The sequence below is a fragment of the Mobula hypostoma genome, chromosome 19 (assembly GCF_963921235.1).
Source record: "Mobula hypostoma chromosome 19, sMobHyp1.1, whole genome shotgun sequence".
NCBI lineage: Eukaryota > Metazoa > Chordata > Chondrichthyes > Myliobatiformes > Myliobatidae > Mobula > Mobula hypostoma.
In genome coordinates, this window is record NC_086115.1 from 41,038,303 (window position 1) to 41,046,894 (window position 8,592).

General features: G+C 39.6%; 2 protein-coding genes across 3 annotated transcripts in view; one reads left to right on the forward strand and one right to left on the reverse strand.

The window, feature by feature from the left end:
• The window catches only part of LOC134358990 (adhesion G protein-coupled receptor A1), a 608,347-nt gene extending 603,792 nt beyond the window's left edge, over nucleotides 1-4,555 (reverse strand). Inside the window, exon 1 of one of the 2 annotated variants that reach the window (XM_063071754.1) lies at nucleotides 1,830-4,555. In XM_063071754.1, the coding sequence (XP_062927824.1) occupies nucleotides 1,830-2,047 (218 nt within the window). In that variant the 5' untranslated portion in view covers nucleotides 2,048-4,555. The remainder of the gene's footprint in view (nucleotides 1-1,829) is intronic. The other variant, XM_063071753.1, reaches the window with a different exon arrangement.
• LOC134358992 (uncharacterized) overlaps nucleotides 1-7,851 on the forward strand; it is a 43,669-nt gene extending 35,818 nt beyond the window's left edge. Inside the window, exon 3 of the mRNA XM_063071758.1 lies at nucleotides 6,278-7,851. The gene's annotated coding sequence lies outside the window, so the exon portion shown is untranslated. The remainder of the gene's footprint in view (nucleotides 1-6,277) is intronic.
• Nucleotides 7,852-8,592: the final 741 nt, after the last annotated feature.

Genomic DNA, 8,592 nt, shown 5'->3' on the forward strand with positions numbered 1-8,592 from the left:
GCGAAAACAGGTAACTAATGTAGGTCTTTCGTAACAGTGAGGTTTTGTAAAGCGAACCTTCAAAAAGCGGGGGACACCTGTAGTAGAAATTTGTTCCATAATCTGAAATCTTTACATAAATTATAGACTATAAGAGTACAAGCAAACCCCAAATCAGGGGTTCCCTACCTTTTGTATACCATGGACCCGTACCATTTACTGAGGCCATGTTGGGAACCCCTGCCGTAAATGATGATGTTAACATAGCAGAAGAAGGAATGATCAAAATGCTTCTTATTTTGCACCAGAAATCAATTTTTTAGTGACTAATTACTGAATTACACTATTAGAGGCTGCAGTAGGCTGGAAGTGTGGCCATTGACGCCTGGCCGTGATCCAAGCCAGGTGCAATGGGCTGTCAGAGGCAAACAGGCCTGAAGCCCAATCACTATGACACCTGACAGCACTTTGAGAGATTTTAAATGTCTCTCATAATCACTTAAAAAAAATGTTGCATGATTTGAAAAGAGTAAAAGAAATACTATTCTGAATTAAAACATTAAATACTAATGAATAATTACAACATTAAAAGAAAGTAAATCTGAAGGCACTTACCTGTAAATACATCCATGCCCCTCCCACTAGGCTAGTAATTCTATTCAAATGAATGGGATCACTACCTCTATGTCATCCTTCCATGGTGTAAAGCTGATGCTGGTTGCAAAGTGCATTTACACCCTCTCCTTACCAGATAATTGATCACGGGTCAATGGAAAGTTGAGCGAAGGAGCAGATATTCAGATGTGCTGCCATCTGACAACCAGCTGATCTTGGGCTTCTACATCTGGTGTGCAAGACCCCAGAATCTGCAGAGATGTGAATGCCTGATCCTTTCAGAGTTGCAAGTTACCAGTCAGCACAATTTCAGCTATTGAAAGACTAATGATATAATTTTATCTGTATACAATCCCACATCAGTTTGTCTCTAGTTAAGTATTAATCAGCCCCTAGGCAGCGATATGTAAGTATGCTCTAGTGTCTGGATAGCCTGAGCACTTTTAAAGCTTCTTATTTATTGAGAAGGGAAGTCCACCAACAACCTGCTCATCTTCAGTTACACTCGGGACCACGGCACAGAACTCCTTTATTACTTACCTCAAGGTGCCAAGCTGTTGTATCTACGACCAGTCAACTTCGTGTTCCAAAAGGTCAGCACATGAATTGTGAACATTTTATAAAGTAAAACGAAATCAAATGTAGGTTAATTGCAAATCTAACTGCTGCAAATACACCTGTACATATCTCGAATATATTACCACTTAAGTCCAGTAAATATAAACAGACTAGGGAGGCGCTAAGATTCTGTACATAATGCATAACTATTACGGCACAATTTTAGATTTGAAAATACTCGACTAGTGAAAACACAATGCAGAGAACTCCTTTCATCTCTTATGGATCGATTATGTGTACACATAGGGGCTGAAAGAAAATGATTAACGACCCTGGGACAAGATTATCATCGGTAAACATGACCGGGCTATCGGAACACTCATTGTGCAAAGAATACCTTGTCCAAAGAGACTATTACAACGAAAGCATGCAGATCTTATGAAATGCAGCGGCCTTTGGGCTGGAGCATCAAGAAAACACTGACAGCAAGAGATGTAAGAGGCAGTGCGTCCCAGTTGATAAATTATATATTGCACGGTCTGCAGCCTGTAACTGGGCAATGGTGTTCAGTTAATGTGATTATTATGGAATCCCGAATATATTTGCAAGGCATTTATCGGATAAATTGATACCCAAGTTGATGCGAAGTTCAGTCGAAAGAAAATTCAAGTACTCACAGCGTCACCGTTTTGCTGGGCAGGAGGCTGGGTTGCAAAGTTTCTAACAACTCTCCACGACTGCACACCACTTTTATTCGGATAATTTGCCTGCTGGGTCCCTTCGATCGCTCGCTGGTGCAACTACAACTATCTATGATCAAGTCAGGGCAGTTTCTGTTGGCGGCTAAGATTCCAAATAATCCGGCTATTAACTGCATCAAATACAAAAATTTCATCGTGGATCAGTTGATGTCCTTAACACTGATCTAATATCCTCTGAATGGCTCATATCTCAGTGTTTCCAGGAACAGCAGGTTAGTGACCATTCCGGCCGCTTTCTTCGCTGACAGTCTGCAAAGTTGACAGATCTCGTTTAATGACTTTCCTTTGCCAGCAGTTCGCTTTTCGCCAACTGTTGATGCAAAAGTTGCTGGCTCCCGGCTCGGGAAATGCAGCGCGGTTCACATTACTGGCGTTGTTCCGGAGTTTTGATGTGTGTCACTCGATTAGACAGGAGAACATTAACACGATTTCCCACACAACTTCTCGGAGCAGTAATGACAACGCTACATTTGCCCAAAAGTTCACGCCTTGATTTTTGTTGCTATAGCGCAGCTGGCTAGACTCAACCCATCTTTCAAATATGTTTTCCTCACGCGAAGCATGTTACATTTCTCCAATGACTGCGGGCCTAATGAGCTGTTTATTTCCTGGTGCCGAGCATGAAGACTTTTCCTCACAGAACTGCCCGGCAGAGCCAGAGTTAGCCGGCCAACAGGTCTGAGCAGCGCGACGGCGCGCAGCAGATCCAGATGTGCGCAGACCTCCCCATCAGCAGAGCTGTCAATGTCCTGACGCGCCGGGGGAGCAGTGGCCGCGAGTCCGCCCCGCCGCCCAGCGCTCCCCACCCCAGCCGGCCTGCCTTAAAGTTATAGAACACCTTTCACTCGGCTCATTGTAGGGAGACCAGGAACCAAGTGGGCTGGAGCGTGCGATGGTTCACTGGCGGGACCGCGTTTCCTTAGGCGCCGTTTGCTCCCGGCTCCAGTAACGTTCGCCCAGTATAGTTCATCAGCCAGACTGGAAAGCGCCCCAGTGCACAAAAGGAAACTTTGTGTGTGTGTGTCTGTGTGTGCGCGGGGAGACATGCTGCGATTCACGTGACTAAGTGAGAAAGGATACGACCAAAATTGCTGACCTATGCTTGTGTTTGTACCGTTACTTTAACGATCTGTCAAGTGGAATTCACTGGAAACGGGCCTCGCATTCCTGTTTAAAAATAAACACATCTCCACATGTTTAAGTGAGCTTTAACATCCACCGCTGTATGCATTTACATTTTTTAATGTTTTCAAAATGTTGGTGACCTTTAGTATGGAAACCTGCCTTATAACTTAAATCCTGAACACTGGGCGTGGCATACTTAGGAAAGAAACTGGAAGAATCTAGATGATGTACTAAACACGTAGCATTTATGGTCAGTGCGAAGCCAATGCACTTTTCGTCTATTTTGGCTAAGATTGAGGGAACCGCAGCAAACTTGGACTTGGTACATCAGAAGACCCATGAAACTGTAACAGCAGTACTAAGTTCGCTAATTTTCGTGATTGTTAACGGGCTCTTATTAACAAATTAGTTGTAACCAATGGTGCAGTGTAGCCAAATGAAATGAACGTTTTAGCACTTGGGAAGCATCTGCAAAATTCTGCCTAATGCAATCTGCAGAATAGTTTACACATTACAGTTTACTAGCCACCAGGAGTTGCGCAGGCAACCTATTTTCTTTGCAGGGTTTTGAATATTTTCATGTCCATCAATAATTTAGTCGCAAACTTTTTTTTCTCAACTAGGATCACTGTAACAGATGGACTTATTATTGAGACTTTGCACTAATTGCCCACCTGTTTCCTTTATTATGTCTGTATAACAAAGTTCAAGAATACTTCTGCAAATGTTCAGGATGTTCTAAGGTTGTGAAATGCATTTGCTTTAAGTGTCTGTTTAAAATCATATCAATAGCCCAGAGAATCTAGACTAAAGTCTACTGTTAGAAGTATCAGATTTTAATTGGGATGCAGCTTCACATCTAAAGTGGACTCCCAAGACATTGTTTGAAAATAAGAGCAAGGAACTCTATCTATGGCAGTACTACAAAAATTAGATTAACGTGTGATCTCACTGCTTCTCACTATTGTACATAAATATCTTTCCATTCCTGATGAAGGGTCTCTGCCCGAAACGGCGACTGTTTTCTCTTTCCCATAGATGATGAGTTCTTTCAGCATATTGTGTGTGTTGTTTTGGATTTGCAGATTTTTGTATGTTTGTGGTACATAAATATCTGTCAGGTTTGCTAACATCACAACAGGTACTGCACCTCAATTCAATGCATACAACTTGCCTTGAGATAATCTTGAAAAGCAATATAAGGCTTTTATAAATACAATTTTTTACAGAATTCTTTTTCAGAAAGAGCACCAATAATAAGTTTATTTAAGTAAAGTAGGTGCTTCATCTTAACTGTCTATCTTTAATTATAACCCATGACATTCCTAAATGGCCATTACAGCTCAATTACTTTTGTTGCGGTAACTTTTTCACAAAAAAAAACTAGTGTGTCATCTCAGTTACTACTAAAGGAGAAAGAATGATCTACACATGGAGATGGGTTAACTCTATTTAGTGGATTAACACAAAAAGTCTCAAACTTAAGAAGAAAGTAGGATTGCTTTGAGATACTCCTATTATGTTTCACACAGATATCATAATGATAACAGCAACCGAAATCTAAAGATGGCACATTTCCCAAATAATCTTACTTTATATATTAAATATTTCTGAAATTAATTCTAAATTCATAACTAGCATTTCTCTAATTTAAACTCATGATTTTGTAATAAAATTCAGTGACCTTCATGCTTTGCCAATTGCTGATCTGCAATGACAAAACAAGGTAAATAATTAGTATAAATAATAGTATACCATCTGGAAAGTTCCATCTCTTTCCTAATTATGCCCAGTTTGTAAAACTTTAACCTAATATGACATTTTTTTCACCAACTGAAATTCATTACTGCTCCAATTATAAATTGTCTTAACTCAATTCCTATCAAAATGTATCTGGAACCTTCAAATTACTTAATTGCAATATTTTCATGATGTGGAATCTAATCTGAAATTTGATCTCATTGGGTTTCATTTAGCTGACATTAGATGGTAGAACTGTGGAAGTTACAGGTTGTCGCTAAGCTCCTGAACTAAAGGGAATTTCATCTCTTCAGATTTCTATTCTTAACTGCCATATCTTGACTACTAGTTATGAAGTGAAGATCTACGGTGTAATCCTTTTTTAAGATTTCTGATGGCTGTTGCCAATCAAACTGCATCTATCACAAGAACACAGAACATAGAATAGTACGGCAGAGGAATATGTCCTTCCTCCCACAATGTTGTCCCGTATCAATTAAATTAGTAATCAAATGGCTAACTAAACTAATCTCTGATGCCTACACAATATCCATATCATATTTTTCTCACATTGATATGCCAATCTAAACTGCTCTTAGAAGTCCCCAATGTATCTGCCTCTACCATCACCCTTGGCCGCACATTCCAGATACCCATGGCTCTGTGTAAAAACTCTGCCCCACACATCCCCTTTAACATTACCCTGTCTCACCTTAAGTGCGTCTCTGGAAAGGAGTTAAGGCCACAAGCTAAAGTGTAGTTTAATTGCATGTCTTTGACTTTAAACTTTATATTTTTCTCATCAGTATGCATTTAATTCCACACTTGTTTGAAATAATACATTGATTTATGATTCAAATGATCTAATTTCACCAGGTTTTGATTAGAGGCAATGTATTTAACTGATCCATCCCACATCATTAATGCTGTAATTTATATGAATGATTATAAATTGCATTTTGAACGATATGTATGACATTTCCCTTGTACTAAATTTATAAAATATTCCTCATCCATTCATTGGATGGATTATTATACTTCCTTGGCAAATGTGTTGTTTCAGGATTGGCTATTTCCCTTAGGTAGCTCTTTGCTGCAACAATTAAGGGTATTATCGCCACCTGGTGTTCAACAATGGGAAGATCACAATGGCTGGACCATCGTTCGCATGGACTGAGAGATCAGAACATAACCACTGGCAAAGTCCCTTCTGTGGATTACACACTCATTATCATATCTATTTCTACACACTGCCTGACTCACATGGTCAACCTCTGATTTACAATCCGAGAGGCAAGATGAGGTTTGCATCAGGATTTAATTTTTATTATTGCCATGTCTGTCACATCAAGACAATTTGTCCTTAACTGGAATCCTTGACTTCAATAAAGATTGTAAGGAGAGATGAATTGTTCAGGATATTTTTATTTATTTCATATAATATATGTTATGTTTATTTATAGCAATTTTAATTTTATTTTACTTCTTATTTATTTTAGCTTTTCAATTAGATGATGCTTAAACTTATCCTAAGTGTCCAGGATCATCAGAAGTATCTACAGGATCTTGGGATTGCCTTTGATAGATCAAGCTGTTAAAAGATCATCCAGGTGAAAAGCTGCAACAATGGAGGGCATTGAAAATTTGAGCTGAGGCCCTACTTCAGGACCAGAAAGAAAATATGATCGAATGACTGCTGCAGCACCACATAATGGTTATAGCAATCAGGACATTGGCAGGAATATGAACAACAACTGCAAATCTAGCATGAGAAGTGTACACAGACTACTTTGGATACAATTTGGGCCCAGTGCTGCATTTTTGCCAGCAGTTCCCTGGCAAACTGCTAAAATTTAACTACATAAAAGCCAGCAAGTTTGAGAATTAGGTGTGTATGTACCTGAAGTCATGAACTTGCTGATGGATTTCTGTCTTTGAATATCTTACTAAACCATGTTAATGTATTCCTAAAGCCAAGTGATTCAGAATTATCATTAACATCACTAGCATACAACATTTCATGAAATTTGTTGTTTTGTGGCAGCGGTACATTGCTATACATAAAAAAAACTAAAAATTACAATAAGAATATATATATATATATATATACACACACACACACACACAAACACACACCCCTCAAACGTAGATATTGTCTGTGGAAATGTGCTACATTTGCCAATTCACTTCTTCCCTCACCACCAGTCAGTAACCCCTAAACAGTGCTTTAGGTGAGGCAACATTTCGCTTGTGTCAGGGTCATCTACTGTATCCAGTGCTCTCAGTACAGCCTGCTCTGCATTGGTAGATCGTGGGACTATTTTATCAAACTCCTTCGCTCCATTCATAACACACAGGATTTCCTGGAATTATAATTGCAATCCACATTCCCATTCCGACAGGTTGGTCTATGTCCTCCTCTACTGGCATAATGCGGCCACTCTGAGGTTGAAGGAGCATCACTTCATATCCCATCTGGGTAGCATCCAACCTGCTGGCATTAACATCAGTTTCTAACACAGTAATTTCTAACCTCTTCTCCTCTCCTTTTCCATTCCCCATGCTGGCTTCCCTCTTACCCCTTCTCTTCTCCTCACTTGCTTTTCTCCTCCATCTGGTGCCTCTCCTTCCCTTTCTTCCATGGTTCATTCTCCTCTCCCATTAAATTACTTCTTCTTCAGCCCTTTTACCTCTTCCACCTTTCACCTCCCAGCTTCTCACTTCATCTCCTCCCTCCCACCCACCTACCTTCCCCCTCCCCTAGCTTTACCTATGACCTTCCAGTTTATATTCCTTCCTCTCCCTCCACCTTCTTATTCTGGCTTCTTCCCCCTTCCTTTCCAGTCTTCATGAAGGATCTCAGCCCAAAACATTGATTCTATATTCCTTTCTATAGTGCTGCCTGACCTGCTGAGTTACTCCAGCATTATGTGTATGTCATCCTACGGGAATGCACCTCTGATATAATATGGGATTCAACGGGAAAGGTGGGGGGGGGGGTGCCTTTATGGAAAATTGCATTTCAGTTTTTTTCTAGGAATACAATATTTCAGTAAAGCAGTGGTCACCTGTATTGGTGTGGGAGTCCTGATATATAGTTTATTGAGAAGCTCACTGAGCCCAGTAAAAGGAGTTAATAGAAATATAAGGAATATATGGACTTGTTGAAGAATCATCTTAACTCAAAGTCAAGCAAAATCATGCAAAGATTTAAGATTGTTTTATGGTTGAGAAAACCTAATGAAACAGCGGCTGAATTTGTAACACATTGGTGTGTGAAACCAACTGTGACTGGATTAGGATGTGGTTATCATCAAAGTTAAATGGTCTTTCAAGAGTATATTGAAAATTGCCCCAGTAGTGGAATCTGCAAGTGAGAGCATGGAGAACCTACAAGTGAGACCAGATGTTTCTTGTAATAGCAAGCACAGTGGAAAAGTGGCAAATCACAATTTTCCAAAGCAAACAAACCATCTTTTAAAAAGAAAAAAACACATTGTTGCCACTGTGGTCCAAGCAAGAGAAGTGTCACATATGTAGTGCAAAAGACCACGTTGCTAAAACTCATAGGAATAAACATATAGTTGAGTAAACAAAATTAAAAATAAGAACAATGGAAGTGTTCAACGTTTTTTTATTTACACTTTTTTACAAAATTTACATTTTCACTTTGTAAAAGGTCACCAGAAGATCTATTATGGTGAAACAGTGCTGGCTTAGCAAAATGGGTTCCCTGGTTGCTGTGAATGATAGGGACACAAAGTTTGAGTTTGACGCTGGGTGCAGTATTACACTGATGAACTGAAATATGTTA